This window comes from Etheostoma cragini, chromosome 5 (genome assembly GCF_013103735.1).
Source record: "Etheostoma cragini isolate CJK2018 chromosome 5, CSU_Ecrag_1.0, whole genome shotgun sequence".
In the NCBI taxonomy this organism is placed as follows: domain Eukaryota; kingdom Metazoa; phylum Chordata; class Actinopteri; order Perciformes; family Percidae; genus Etheostoma; species Etheostoma cragini.
In genome coordinates, this window is record NC_048411.1 from 11,655,907 (window position 1) to 11,671,074 (window position 15,168).

Sequence of the window (15,168 nt, forward strand, 5' to 3'; positions counted from 1 at the left end):
TGGAAAATGGCTGCAATGAAACAAAGAGTGAAAAATTTAAAGGGGTCTGAATACTTTCCGTACCCACTGTATATCCCATTAGGAAAATGTAATATATTTTCTTTGTTTCTAATGTAATAAGCATTCTGTTCAAATGTGGAGACTGGGTTGTTAATAACAAAGACTTCAATTTGAAATTAAATTTAATGTCCTTTCTCTAAGCGATATCAGCGTACAATAACTACTGCATAATTTTAGGTTTTGTAAACAAATGTTCTTTAAATGATACAATTAATTCTAGAAAATGTAAACAGACACAGGGAAGGTTATATGATTGTCAGCACATTCAAAACTTTCCCTGAGGTTTGAGGCTCAAAAAAGAAGTCAAACTCTTCTTCCCAATCAAATTAATATGTTGCATAATCCAACAGTAAACCAAAACTATTCATATTGAGGCTAGACAAATTGTCAACATTCAACTTGACACAGCAGCCAAACGTCTCTGACGACTTCTTCTCTAGAATTTCAGCTGCAGCCATTATAAATGATATCAACATACTAAAATGTCTTGGAAAGGTGATGTCATTGAAAAACATGGCTGGGCGCCTGGGTAGCTCAACTGGTAGAACTTGTGCCCATATACAGAGAATCAGTCCTCGACGCAGGGGCCTGGGGCTTTGGATCCGGCCTTGGGCCCTTCACCCACAATTGCTTCACCTGTTGATTATACTGCATGATTTGAAGAGATTCTAACTTTAAAAAAAATAATTAAATAGACCATGTATCTGAGAAAGGGTGAGAAATAATTGTTGTGTTCTAATTGTTTAAACTACAGCCATAGCAAGGAATTATCATATCCCCTTTTTTTTTAAAGCTCTTTGTGCTGCATTTTTTTGTATGTAAGGTTCTTTACGATTTTCAAAACATATTTTTATTATTATTTAAGGAAGAGCTACTTTTCTCCCAACAGGTCTGCTTTCTTTTCATCTGTATGAATAGCTCTCATCATCATACTCCAACTCAATCTCATCTTCTTCCAAGAGTCCGTACTTGAACTTCCGATACACCGTCCCATCTTGTCCCATGTACACAATGTCATCATCTTCTTCTTCCTCCTCATTATCCTCACATGCAATGATCCGATCGCTGTACTCCCCAAATGAAGAGGTGGTGGGTTGTGAGGCAATGCCTCTATTGGTGTCCAGTTTCTCATAGCCTCCTGCTTTGAGTTTTGGTGCCATTGCAAGTGATTTAGATCTAGCATTGAGGAAGAGGAAGACCCCTCCGCCAACAGAGAGGATAATCAGCACACAGGCAGTGACAAAGAGTTTGGTGCTGCTGCCATAAGCCTCTAAATCCTCACTGTCCCTGAACACAAAGTTGACACCCAGGATGCACTCCTCTGAGAAGGAGATGGAGCACACCATTAGGCTACAATGACAAGTATAATCTGTATACTAAGTATGTTTCTAATTAATCCTTTGAGTATGTTTAACAAGAGGCTTGTTTCAATTAAATGCAGTCTTGTCTGTGATGGCCAGAGGCCAAAAAGCATTGGAAAATTCCTTGTATTAGGAACATATATATCGTCATTTTAAAACACTGGAAACCCCTGTTTGGCAGAAAGTCATGCCTATCCAGTGGGAACGCTATCAATTATATGAATTATACAGGCAACCATTACAAATTACAGATGCCCTGGAAGTATGTTGCTGATTTCTCTCTCTCAGACACACATACACACACACACACACACACACACACACTTTTCCAGGAACACGTCTAAATACAGTATGTATCTGTGTGTGTTTTGTTGGAAGCCTGTGCTCCAGTGTGGGTTATTGTTTACCTTGTGAGACCTTGCAGTCACAGCACTCCCTGGGTATTGGTTCATCATCAAGACGTGTCTCATTTCCACAGCAGGACAAGCAGCGGCCATCATCAGACAGGATCTGGAGTGCACGACACACTGTGCAGCTCCACATGCTGGGACCTCGGCAGTCCATACAGGACGGGTCACATGCCTTGCAGTTTGGCTCTTTGCTTTCGGACTCCTAAAGCAGCAGAAGAATTTGTTACACAGCAGACTTTATCTCCAACTATACTGCTTCAAGGGCAGCCTTGCCAAACTCCAGCCATAGCTATGATATGTTATTCATTTATCAAGAGGAAAATGTGAAAGGTTAGTTGAATGTAAACAGAAACACTCTTTGTAAAAAAAGTAACACACAAGCTGTGTCACCTTTGAAGCAGCGTAGAAGCCTACAAGACACTGGGATTCACAGATGCCTCCCATGAAAGTGTAGCCTTCATAACAAAGCTGGCAGGCCAGAGCGCCCTTATCTGGAAGGAGAGAGACAATGATAGAGAGATATGAATAACAACACTATTATGTAAAATGTAAGACTGTCAAATGGCTGAACTGGAATTTCCTGATTAAAAGCAAGTCATAAGGCAAAAAGCAAGTATGTCATAGCTTTGGGGGAAACTGTGATGAATAAGACATTTATTATCATCGTACTGTGGCACGCATTATACACTTATTTGAGAATATACATAGAGATGTGATGTAAAATATGTTATATATTACACAGAATATTTAGATATACTGTATATAGAGATATGTTCTGAAAACTGTGACACAACAATTCATGCTCAATAATTTGAAATTTGAAAAAAAAAAACAGCACCCGCCCAAAGAAAACACACATGGCAGAAATAAGCCATGACAAGCTTTTGTTACCGCTGCAAGTTTTGCAGGTGGGGTGACACTTGTGACAGGTCTTGGACCGGCTGTCTTGGTAGTAGCCTGGAGGGCAACTCTGCAGGCATCGTCCCTGCTGCTTCAGATAGACGTAGCCCTCCCGACAGTTCAGACAGTTTCTGTTACCACGTCCCCAACACTGGCTACAAGAGGGGTCACATCGCTCGCACACCATGGTGGTGGTGTTGCCAAAGTGACTTAAATAGAGAGAGAATATTCATTTAGTTTTGATGAAAAAGAAGAGAAGACTTTGTGTATCCGTGTGTTCTTCTAACCTCTCTGAACAGGTTTCAACGCAGCTGCTTCCCTGCTTGAAGAATCCAGTTTTACAGTTGGCACACTGCACACTGTGACGACCAACACATGACTTACAGCTGAAGTGACAGCGCTCACACGCACGCTCATCCTTGTCCTCTGCATAGTAACCCACAGGACACTCCTGCATACATGTGTTGTCTGGTGGATACGAACACAAAGCACCAATGTTTAAAGGATTCCTATTGGTGGATAAGGATCATAGCATTTACTTTTATGATATAACTTACTCAGTAGGAAGTTTGGCTCGTTGCAGCTGAGACATTGGTCTTTGCCCGGCCCAAAACAGCGATGACAGAGTTTGTGACACTGTTGGCAATCCCCATTATGGTCCATGTATGAGCGCAGAGAGCACTCACTGTAGAAAACACAGTGTCCACTTGCATCTGTACGCCTGTTGGTACCGCAGCTGAGGCAGGATGAGGGCTCATGGCCTGAGCAGGTCTGACATGACCTGTCACAATCTGGAAAAATTAAAAGCAACGAGACACTCATAAATCCTGTAAAGATGGAGTAGCATTTTTCTTTTCTTTTCGTTTGCTTGATTAAAATAAACATCCACCTTCCCTACCTCTGCATTCATTGGTGGTTGCATCATAGTAAGTGCTTTCGGGACACTTAGCCAGACACTCTCCATTATAACGGACAGCTTTTGGGTTGCGACACACATGACAGTCATCAAAGCCTGGTCCGTCACAAGACGCACAGTCGGAATGGCAACGCACACACTCTTGTGGCTCCTCGCTGGCAAAGTAGCTATCGGGACAATCATCCAAACACTTATCCCCATGGAGGAAGTAGTACTGGTCACACTCTGGGAGAGAAAGAGACATTATGCGAAGTTAGAATCAAAACAGTGTTGTTTACATTGTTTGCAAAAAACTAAGAAATCTACGCCAGTGACTCAATTTTTTTATTTTAAAAATGGACTTTACCAATTCCTGGTATAACCTCTGATGAGTAATTAAAAAAATAACTGGACTTAATAGCTTATTGATATGAGCCCTTACACTATTGTAGCCTACACAATGTTATGGTTATTGTTACATTATTGTAACATTCAACATATTCAAAATATATGTAAATGGCCAAGTATTAGAAGTAGCCTTTTGCTTGTGTTTCAGTTTCTTTGCACTCAAACTGCCCAATCAGCAACTCCTATCATTTTGTGGTGTACATTCTTACCTCTTCTTCATTACCTCAGACAGCCCCCACTTCCTATTCCTAAACCGGCTCTTTATAAGACTTATAAAAAGCTTTTTTGTGTTTAACCTCAGTGATAACCATGCAACTACCACTCACATACTGTAATCATCGATCATGAAAACCTATAAATTAAAAAAAAATGGCACACCATTTCAACTACTACCATTTAGAACTAAGAGGTAGTGTACAGTATGTGCTGCATTTCAGTCATCAAGAAGGACAACATGTCTGTCAAAAGTGGATACATTTCCAGTTAAAGCTACTCTGACCCTGACAAATAATGGTTTTACTGTTTATTTTTATTTCCCCCAAAAATGTCTCCTGTATTCCCTGCATCCTTCTTGTCATCTGATATTCATCTGGTCCTCACCTAAACCTTTCAATTCTTATATTTAGGCTTCATGTCTGAACTATTTAAAGTCCGTAGAGCAGAGAAGGATCTCTCTGCATTTCCTCCACATCTTCCTTCCCTTGAATCTCGTCCTCTATCCAGCTACTTCAATATTAAACTAAGTCACTTCTCAAAACAACACCTCTTCTTAATCCTCCTCTCCACATCTTCCATTTCTCTACTCGCCACTGCTCCACCCAGTGTACTCACTCTTACACAGGCCATCTTGATTGCACTCTCTACAGTGAACTGGACAGCGATGGCATTCTGTCTCGGTGGCGTAATAACCCTCTAGACAGTTCAACCTGCAGGAGTGGTCCAGCAGTAAGTACTTTTTCTCACAGCTCAGACAGTGAGAGGAACTTCCCTGGCAGGATGTACACTCTGGAGCACACGGCTGGCATACATCACTTTGAGGAAACCCTCTGAGAAAAAGGCAGAGAATGATGTGTCATTGATGTTTTATGATGGATGGTTTTCAAGCGCAAGTCAAGGAAACAGGACAAGCACCTCGGACACTCCACCACACACACGTCATTGTGGAGGTAAAGCCCACTGCGACAGCGCTGGCACTGCTGGGCGTCCTGGCATGTGAGACAACCTTCCGAGCAATCTTCACACTGGCTGGACACCTCGTTGGCAAACGTGCCTAATGGACAATGGGACGTGCAGGTCTGTTGAGCTGTCAAAAAATAACCTGAAGATAGAAAGACAAATCACCGATACAAGAAAAAGCAACCAGTGCACAATCATTGTCAGTGGAGAACAGCTTGTTTGAATTCACACAGCCCGCCAAAGAAACAACATGTACTTTGATAGCAAGTTTGCAACATCTAAGACACTAAACCTTTTCAGAAATGTTTTCAGAAGCCCAGTTTAACGTTTCATACAGACAGCAAATGTTTACCAGAGATGCAGCTGTTGCAGTCCTCTTTCCCTGCACCAGAGCAAGTCTTACACAATGAGCTGCAAAGCTCACACTCGCCAAGACCTGAAGGTAAACAGAGACCAGGACAAAATATGTAGACATGAATGACAAGAAAGAAACAAAATGGGATCAAAAAAAGACAAAAGGATGTGTAACTGAATACCTAATGAGAAATAGAAAAACCTATTTCACTGCACGCTTCAGTAATTGACAGCAGTAATTTCATTTGGGTTCGATGTTTGTGAGCTGTATAAAGTCAGTAGGTGATGTTGACAACATTTAATACTGAGGTAAAAATTAACATTTGCCGTACTGTTTGTGAAGTGTTTCTCAGGGCAGGAAGAAAGCTGTGGGTCCTTTAAACACTCCCCCTTTATCAGCTGGAATTCGTCCTTGCAGGAGTCACAGTCGTCGTACTGTGGCCCTCCACAGGTACGGCAGGCACGGTGACAAGGCTCACACTCCCTGCTCTCCTCGTCCACAAAGAAACCTTCCTTACAGTGATCCACACACTGTTCAGCTGGACACAATCACACATTTACACTTACTCTATATGCCATTATGCTTATTATTTTTCTTTAAATAGAAAGAAATAATGTCATTGCTGACACTTGTTTTGTACTTGCCAGGGGATGGGGACTTTTACTGTAAAGTGCACAGCTATTTTTCTTTTTAAATAAAGGGTATCTATTAAATTGCAGTAGATTATATTAAAATCAGATATGGATTACAGTTTTGCCAGAAATGTCTCCAGCTGATATTAACACCATAACCCAAAATTATAAATTGTTCAAATACCAAAGACGTAGAATCCTTCTCCACACCAGTAGCACTGGGTCTGGTCGCAGATTACACATTTTTTGTCTTCACACGGAGCACATATCATGGTGTTGTTTTCACTGTAGGTCCGATCTGGACAGGACTGATGACAGTCTGTGCCCAACCTGACAGACAGACAGATGGATAGTGTAAATATGAGGTTCTATGAATATTGCGGTGCAACTAAATTACTTAACCCTCAACCGAAGACACTTACTTATAGTAACCGTCTTCACATTTGAGGCAAACTGTTTCCTGAGTCTGATTTCCTGAATCCTCTGTGGTGAAGAGCAGAAAATAATGAAATCATTAACAACAGATCAGGCATGTTGTGATTTTTTCAACTTCCTGAAATAGCTCTGTTTGCAATCTCATGACAAGAGGACAGAAAAAGACAGCCTATTTGATCAGCACAAGTATTTGCTGTTCAAATCACATTTACAGTAAATATGAAGTTGTATTTCTGACCTATTCTAACTATTCTCTCCAAAAAAACAACAACATAAAGATTAAGTTACTGTGGTGTTAGATGTTAATGTTAGTCTGTTTATGTAATTCAAACGCAAAAATTTGGAAAATACCTTATCTCATCTACCTGCACCCAAGGACAGCGCAGTCATTTTTTTAAAACCAAGTCTCCCTAAACACCAGCAGGAGGCACTCTGACAACACTAAACAATAAATGTGTTCAGTTTGCTTTAGAACTGAATGGCACTCACAGATTAATTATCAGAATATAGCAACAAATAACCCAGAAGCCCTCAAATAAATGTAAAACCCAAAGAGATTTTAGTTCACATCTATCTATGTCTGTTATTTTGTGTGTGTGTGTGTGTGTGTGTGTGTGTGTGTGTGTGTGTGTGTGTGTGTGCGTGCGTGCGTGTTTCTGTGCTGTCGGTGCAGCACTGCAGGTAAACATTTGCTGATCAACACAAAAACAAGCATAATGTCTGTGACAGGTTATGTAGAACTCTATACACTATAAACATATTTGCTGTTAATGTGTATTTTTTTATGTTAACTGACTGAGACTGGGGTGAACCAACACAGGGGATATTAATAAATAATAAGTGTGTGTGTGTGTGTGTGTGTGTGTGTGTGTGTGTGTGTGTGTGTTAATTAATTCCTGCTGTCAATCAAAACCATCCAACTGGTTATTGAGAAAGAGCCATGCTGTCATCCAAGTCCTACGGTGTCAAAACATCTCCAAGGGCAGAGGGAGCAAGAAGGGGGGGAAGAGGGAGAGAAAGAAAGGATCGGGAAGCAGACAGAGCAAGAGATGGTAAATGAGAGATAGAGGGAGGAAAAGAAAGTTATGGAAATAACTGAAACTGAAAAAGCTCCTTCTGCAGACTTTCCCTAGGGACATTCATCCTCTCCAGAAAAGCCTCCATCGACCCCCACACCCCATTCCTCTCTCAGTCTTCTTCCAGCACCGACAACTTAACACTGCACTGGTTTGCACTTCAATGCAGTTGACAAGCCACTACCTGTGAAAGCTATTACTCATACAGAGAGAGACTGGGAGAAAGGAAAGGTGGGAGGGACAGAGGAGCCGGAAATCATGCCTTCAGGCTGTGTCTATGTGAAGAGAGAAAATAGCTCCCGCATAAATATTAACTGTGAAAGCAGGGGAGGGGGGATTTCAACAGAATTTAAACTGGCATACATATCCTGAAGTATGCACTTGTGGAATGTGCAAGCACACATACATACACATTTACGGTCTACACACACTCACAAGCTACACATTACACTAGCCCACTGGCATGATATACATGCACACAATAACACATTAACGTGATTAGCACTCAGTAAAAAGAGGTGATACAAAATCAGGAGTCAGGAGTTTTACTCTCACCTTAAATCATCACTTCAGTTTGAGAAAGTGACATAGTGTGCTTATCAAGAAGTTTTTGAGAAGAGGATTGCTAATGGAGTAAAACCGAATAGATTTGTTAATATAATGAAGCAAAACATTCATTTTTCAAGCTCAGATATAAGAGGCACTGTATCAAACCAACTGAGAACTGGAGGGGAGATGAGCTTCAGTGTGCCAACAGCCTCTGACAGTAATGTACAGAAATACTACTTTCCTGAAGCCTAACGTAACCAGAAAAGATCAATAGTAGTAAATATTGAAACAAAGTAAACAAATCAAGGTGCATTGCACAGCATGCGTAAATCATCTTGTCTTGAGAAGATCAAGGAGGCGGACTTGTGAAGTTTAGAGAAAATATGAACACAAAGGAGCACACAGATTGATTAGGGATGTGTCAGCAGTGGGGCTCCTTAACAGAAGAAGCAATGTCGCCATGTGCCAAGGACGACCAAGATAAGGCTATGCACATCCAGCCTGAGAGAGCTCTTATCATTTGGGTACACAAGACATGTGCATCACTGCCATTCCCCAAGTTACACAGAGCCAAATTTATTTTAAAGCCCAATATCACAAATTACAAATTTGCCTTGATTGGCTTTACAATCTGTCCAGCATATGACACCCTCTGTCCTTCGACCCTCAATTTGGGTAAGAAAAAACTCCACAATAAAAATCCTTTAAGAGGCATTATAAAGAAGCATATTCAGATCATGACTGATCCCAAAAAAAAAAGAAATTGAACCCCTATGAAAAGAGGATTGATGGACATAAAACTGACGATGAGTTACAGAGAAGTAATTTGATGGAGGAGATTGGAGAGAGGAGGGGTTGCTGCATCTTGTCACACACCATCAGGCTGACGAGCTCATTGAAAGATCTTACAGCACGCTACAAACTAACATACAAACACACACACACACACACACACACACACACACACACACACACACACACACAGCTCATTTACTAAATTGTAAACCTAATCCAAAATCTATAATCTAATCCTACACCATATCTAATACTAAATATTTGGTTTAAGAACGACACTCAAATCCTCAGATGAACTATGTCTGCACAGTACTGTAAATGTCTAAAACTGGCTTTTATAAGCCTAGAAATGCAGAATGAGAACATAGTGTAAGCATGCACACACATATTAGATGCCAGACACTCCACTGCTGTTTCATCTTCACTTTAGCCTGTAGCATTGCGTCACAGGGCCAATCATCACAAAGCTCTAATCTGCTGACTGACTTGTTTAGTTTGCAGAATTGTGATTACTAAGAACGGGTGGGTGACAAGCTGGGAGGGAGAGCATTTCTGGGAGAAGGAAGTGCTCTTGTGACTCTTTGTGTGGCTTGTACAGACAGGGTGAAGTGTACAAGCACAAGGAATGATACATTTCAGAGTTGAGAAAAAACCACAAGTCTTATTCAAAATACCATTCAGAAAAAGACACTTTTAGCGTCCTGTTTAGCTGTAAACAAAGGTATGTAGATTTTTTGTAATATTTATTGACAGTCTAGAGGTAAACAGCAGTGGAAGGACTAATAATTACCAGCAGCATTTCCTAGGAGTAGAAATGCTTCTTCTTTTTTTAACCCTTTGCAGGATAGATAATATCTCACTCTGACATCAATTAGATTTCACTTAGGTGTTCCTTATGGAGAAGATAATGAACATTAGTCCTACAAAAAGTAAAAAACATCAGATCTTCTGCAAATGACTCCAAATGCTAACGTGGTATCTAAATGGGTTATGGTGTCTGATTATAAAGCAAAGCTACAGTTAAGAAATTTTAAGAGATTGTTGATTTGGTTTGTCCAAATGACTTCCCTATTGAATGAGACTTATTGGAATAAACAAAATGTTAATTAACTGCAGAACACATTATATTTTAATAACTTAGCTCAGTTGTTGGGGCTCATTTGAAATAAATGTATGGAGGATGCATCTGCGGTAAAAGAGAGCCTGCAGCAAAGAGTGAGGTGCAACAGCGGCCAATAGCAGCATCACTAGTAATGCCGGCACCCCATCTGATCTTGACTACACTGTCAAACACATTTAGTAGCCTTCAGTAAATCGTCCTTTATCTTTTGATTACAAGCTTTCCTGATATCTCATTGTGTCTCACTCCTGAGGACTGAATTCATAAAAGTGTTCTCATCTACATTTACTCTGACTGAAAGGTATGGCAGTGTGCTGTAGCTACAGCATATAGCTGCTGATGAAGCTACAGTGCACTTGGTTTTATTTCAACGCTTTGATTGATGAAGAAGGTGAAAGAGGTAGGAAGAGAGAGAGGAGTAAGAAAAGGAAGCGGTCTATTTACTGCGTTCACACTGCTTGCAGCCTTCGTCACAGGGAAAACAGTCCTCGTTCTCTGCGTCTGCAACCTCACCTGATGAAAACAGTAGATAAAATAGTGGATTAAAAATACACAACACATAAGAAAAGGATGATTAAATAGCGTATATCCCTTTGGTGAAAATCATTGAGTTATTTGTTATTTGCTCATTACTGGACAACACAGTTATTTAAAATAAGCTTTGGTAGTGGAAAAGTAGAGTAGAGAAAAAGGCAATTAAAGCAACTTTCAAGCCTGCACCATTCCTGTCTATCACAACAAATAACTCACGGATGTTTTAAGTGGAGTGCAGTTTATCTCACAGTCATAAAAATCTAATTACTATTACCAAATGACCATTGTTATTTTTGCATGTTATTTTAATGATAATGATAACATAATAAGATGCTGTCAGTTTAACAGTGCTTGTCTTATTTAAGAAATACACACCTTTAGCTGAATTTTGTAATATTTATATTTTATATATGTCACACTGTCACATCAATCAATGTGGTGTCGTTGCTCTGCCTTTGGCACCAATACAGAATGAGAAGAGAAGAGAAGAGAAGAGAAGAGAAGAGAAGAGAAGAGAAGAGAAGAGAGGCTATGTTCAAGCTGTCAGTAGAGCCTGTTAAGACCTGCCTGCTACAGATATTATAAGAATTTTCTGTCATCCTCCCACTTATACATTTATTATCTTTGCCTACAAACTCTCATCATTACCCCGTATCATTATTCTCATATTCAAGGTGGGGAAGTTGTAACTCCCCACCTCCACCTCTTCTCCTTATCTGAATATTTTCTTTTTCCCTCAAAGCATTTCAGCTCAATCCTTCTTTTTTTCAATGTCATACAATGTGATAAAGTGGAATGTGTTCACTTTCCACAGTCTCCTTGAGGATATTACTGTAAAGACATTCAGCAAATCTTCTTTAGCAGATTACCAACATTAAGTAAAAGCCATGAAATCAGCACTGACTGTATTTGTCTGGTCAGGCATTTTCATCTGTTTCTTTAAAAAAGAAAATTCTTATAAAGTCTTTACCTCAAATAATAGACATCATGTTATACCAGTACACAATGCAGTGTTTATGTATTTCTGTTATGGTGTTGCCTTAATGGGTTATGTGGCCATGTTTTTTGTCTTTTGATACTACTCAGATTCCTCTTTTTTATTTTATTTAATCTATTGTAATCCACAGTAAATATGTGTATACATGTTATATGTATGTAGTTTGAAGAGGCAACAACATGTATGTCATTGTGCAACCCTGTGTTTTAAAAGGACAAACAAATGATCTTTGTAACCATATGAGATGTTAATGTTATCTTAGAGCTTAACATTCTTCCTCTGAACTGCACATTTTTCACACCTGACGCTGAAATCCAAACACTTTTAGTACTACAGTGGACTAGCTGAAATAAGCTAACAGTTTCCTATTATGTGGTCAATCCATGCATATTATATGCAATTGTAGACCTGCGGCCTGGGTGTTGGCATATATTTCTTTTGGCGTATATTTTGTACTTGAATTTGAATACTTGCTTTGAAACAAGGTTGCTGTGCTTCATGTGTGTTCCTTGAGGTGATATTTGCCAAATTCAGCCCAGCTCTGTGACAGTGGTGCTGAGTGAACAGTTGTAGCTATTTATCAACAGTGACATGTAGATAATATATTTTTTGTTCATGCTTATTTTTTGTCACACAACATTTACAACATTCAGCATTTTAACTGCAGAATTAAAAAAGAGTGCTTTTCATAGTCACATTAGTGAATGAGCATGTAAGAAAGTCTACTGTCTCTCACCTGAACTGCACTCCAACGGGACACATTGGCCATTTCTGAGCCTATGTCTTGGGCTGCAGTGGAGGCAGTGACCTGCTGATGAACAGATGATGCAATCTGCAGGACAGGGTTCACATTGTCTCCTCGAAGAGTGAAAGAACGCCTCTGGACAGACATCTCGACACTGACTCTGAAACAGGTACCTGGCCACCCCAAACTTATCTAGATGGAGCAAGTAAAGAAATGGACATTTGTACTGGGAATTAAATGGACAAGAACTCTGGCAAGTGAAGAACAAAGAGTGCTGATGCACAAAACAGGTATGCAGACATAATTAATAATACTTAATCAAACTGAATTTGAGTAACTTGAATATAGTACACTATGTATCAAACACTTTCTATCTAAATCTGTGAGACCTAAAAATGTTTGTGTATATATATATATATCTATATATAGACATATATATTGTACATCTTGAAATGACCTGCTGGCAAATGAAACAAAAATGTCTGTATGAGTGTGTGTGTCTATTTATTGTCTTCTTCAACTCTTCACTTTTTCTCTGTTACGCTCCTTTCTGCAGCTCCTTCATTCATTGTGTTAGTGAATGTCTGTGTGTGTGTGTGTGTGTGTGTGTGTGTGTGTGTGTGTGTGTGTGTGTGTGTGTGTGTGTGTGTGTGTGTGTGCGTGTGTGTGACTGGCCAAGATATGAGAGGTTGTTTTGAGAGAGAAATGACATGGGGAAAGACAGATGGAGGGTTTCTTCATGTTATTATTGTTATGTCTCATTGAACCTCAGACAGACCTGCAATTAAATGGAACCACATTTGCAAACAGTCTGACAAACCTGCTGGCTAATTGTGAGTGTGTGTGCACATGAGAAAGAGAGAGAGAAAGAGAGAGAGAGAGAGAAAGAGAGAGAGAAAGAGAGAGAGAAAGAGAGAGAGTGTGTGAAGGGAAATCTGGTGTTAATCTTCTCCTTGACTGACTGGTATCTTAAAGTGTGTGTGTAGGTGGGTTAGCGTGTAACAGAATCTTCCCAGTGTAAATACATTCATTCTGACAGCCATAATACTGTCTGTGACACTGCGATAAACACAGTTATTACTACCATCTTCAAGTTGATATTTCTTCAGCTGTGAGCCTCTAATGACGTCCGGGTTTTATCATAACGATTGTTTTCACACTTTTTTTCTTCTTCTTTTGATTAGCTGCACAGGATCCTAAGACCATAAAACTTACCAGAAGGTAAGCTTTTTAAAGGGAATGAAAGTAGTCATTAAATCTAGACACAGCTCGTCTTTAACTTAGCTACATCTGAGAGATGTGCAGTGACCTCTGCATTAGGTTACAATGGACAAATGACTGATTCCCACCTTGGTTGAATAACTACTTTAATCAGATTGATTTACCTTTAGAGGATTGATTGGTGGAGTCTGGCACAAATGAGCCATGGCTTGATCCATGTGATGTTACAAAAAGGCCAATTTCACTTACCTTCCAGTCACAGCTAGATAGATGGGTTCTTATGTGACCACCAGTACACCTCTGTAAAAAGCTACCAGTGTCATTTAACAGGTGCTGATTTTTATGTGGTGGGAAAGAAAAAGAGTGAGTTGTTGAAACATATAAGATCGTATTCATGGTTTTATCTGGTCCTGTAAGTTAAAGTAATGCAATAATGATTTACGGAAAGAAATATACAAGTTTCTTTTTGGTTGAATGCGCATTTCATTATCAACATTTTTTATTTTTCGTATCTTGACTCAAGTTAGTGTACCTCTGTCACAGCGTGTGCAGTTGTCAGGTCCCTCATCAGTACACTCATGGCAGGTGTGGTGACAGAGATGGCACTGTCTCTCCATGGCATACCGCCCCGTCTGGCAGCGGATGTCGCAGCGTCCATCATCAAATAACCTGCAAGGGTGGATGTGGTTCACAAAGAACATGCTAAATCAGCAGTGATAAAATAACACACATATTATGCAACATCTACAAAATAAGAGTCAGTACAAACTGAGCCAAATTTTTTTTTTTTAAAACAACTAATTTTAGAATAGACTTAAAAAAAAGATTGCAGTAACAAGAGTTCTTATTAATAAGCTGCTTTTTTACATTTGTATTAAAAGGTAGTTTGAACTGTCGGAAATCAGTAAAGTACAAGTTATATCTACACACACACACGGTGCAGACAGGACAAATAAGACTCCGTCCTCAGCAGTATGATTTTGCATCTTTTGAATATAGATGTTTGTGTGCCAGTGGTTCTCACCGTGTGGCGGGGCAGCTAGTGCAGTCCTCTCTCTCCGGACCCATGCACTGCAGACAGGTAGCATCACAGACGTGGCATTTTGCATGTCGACTCATGTACTCTCCTACAGACGGAGAGCAACAGTGAAAAGCATGACCTGACATCTGCTGCCTCAAGAACCACTTTTCCAAGAAAAACCTGTCCAAGTAGTTGGTTTCTTTTTGACAAATTTAATAATAAGGTGCTTTATTTTGATTTGTTTACCAGCTTTGTTATGTTTGCTCATTATACTTGAGTGACTTGAGTTGGTTGCTGTAATGTGTCCTACTTGCACCAATTATAACTAACAGACAGTTGTTATTTTGTTTATTTCAGTGAAGGTCCAGCTCATTTATCTCTTGCTTCTGACATCTACTGCACAATAAGAGTTACATCTCTTTTTGTTTACCTTATGTGCAATTACATTTCACAGCTTTAAAAACATCTTTGAAGAACA

The 15,168-nt window shown here is 39.7% G+C and overlaps 2 protein-coding genes across 3 annotated transcripts in view; one reads left to right on the forward strand and one right to left on the reverse strand.

Annotated features, from left to right (window-relative positions):
* Positions 1-15,168, forward strand: part of rfk (riboflavin kinase) — a 22,056-nt gene that overhangs the window by 5,219 nt on the left and 1,669 nt on the right. The window contains exon 5 of one of the 2 annotated variants that reach the window (XM_034873082.1): positions 1,717-1,763. The exons of the other annotated variant lie outside the window; for it this stretch is intronic. The gene's annotated coding sequence lies outside the window, so the exon portion shown is untranslated. Of the gene's footprint in view, positions 1-1,716; positions 1,764-15,168 lie in introns of those variants that run through there. 2 annotated transcript variants of the gene reach the window in all.
* Positions 238-15,168, reverse strand: part of pcsk5b (proprotein convertase subtilisin/kexin type 5b) — a 75,846-nt gene continuing 60,915 nt past the window's right edge. Inside the window, exons 21-37 of the mRNA XM_034873077.1 lie at positions 14,694-14,796; positions 14,202-14,338; positions 12,440-12,640; positions 10,617-10,685; positions 6,620-6,680; positions 6,382-6,527; positions 5,897-6,103; positions 5,563-5,646; positions 5,166-5,352; positions 4,866-5,080; positions 3,630-3,872; positions 3,289-3,522; positions 3,019-3,199; positions 2,723-2,940; positions 2,210-2,322; positions 1,829-2,033; positions 238-1,381 (exon numbers count right to left, since the gene is read on the reverse strand). Coding sequence (XP_034728968.1) covers positions 963-1,381; positions 1,829-2,033; positions 2,210-2,322; positions 2,723-2,940; positions 3,019-3,199; positions 3,289-3,522; positions 3,630-3,872; positions 4,866-5,080; positions 5,166-5,352; positions 5,563-5,646; positions 5,897-6,103; positions 6,382-6,527; positions 6,620-6,680; positions 10,617-10,685; positions 12,440-12,640; positions 14,202-14,338; positions 14,694-14,796 — 3,023 coding nt within the window. The 3' untranslated portion in view covers positions 238-962. The remainder of the gene's footprint in view (positions 1,382-1,828; positions 2,034-2,209; positions 2,323-2,722; positions 2,941-3,018; positions 3,200-3,288; positions 3,523-3,629; positions 3,873-4,865; positions 5,081-5,165; positions 5,353-5,562; positions 5,647-5,896; positions 6,104-6,381; positions 6,528-6,619; positions 6,681-10,616; positions 10,686-12,439; positions 12,641-14,201; positions 14,339-14,693; positions 14,797-15,168) is intronic.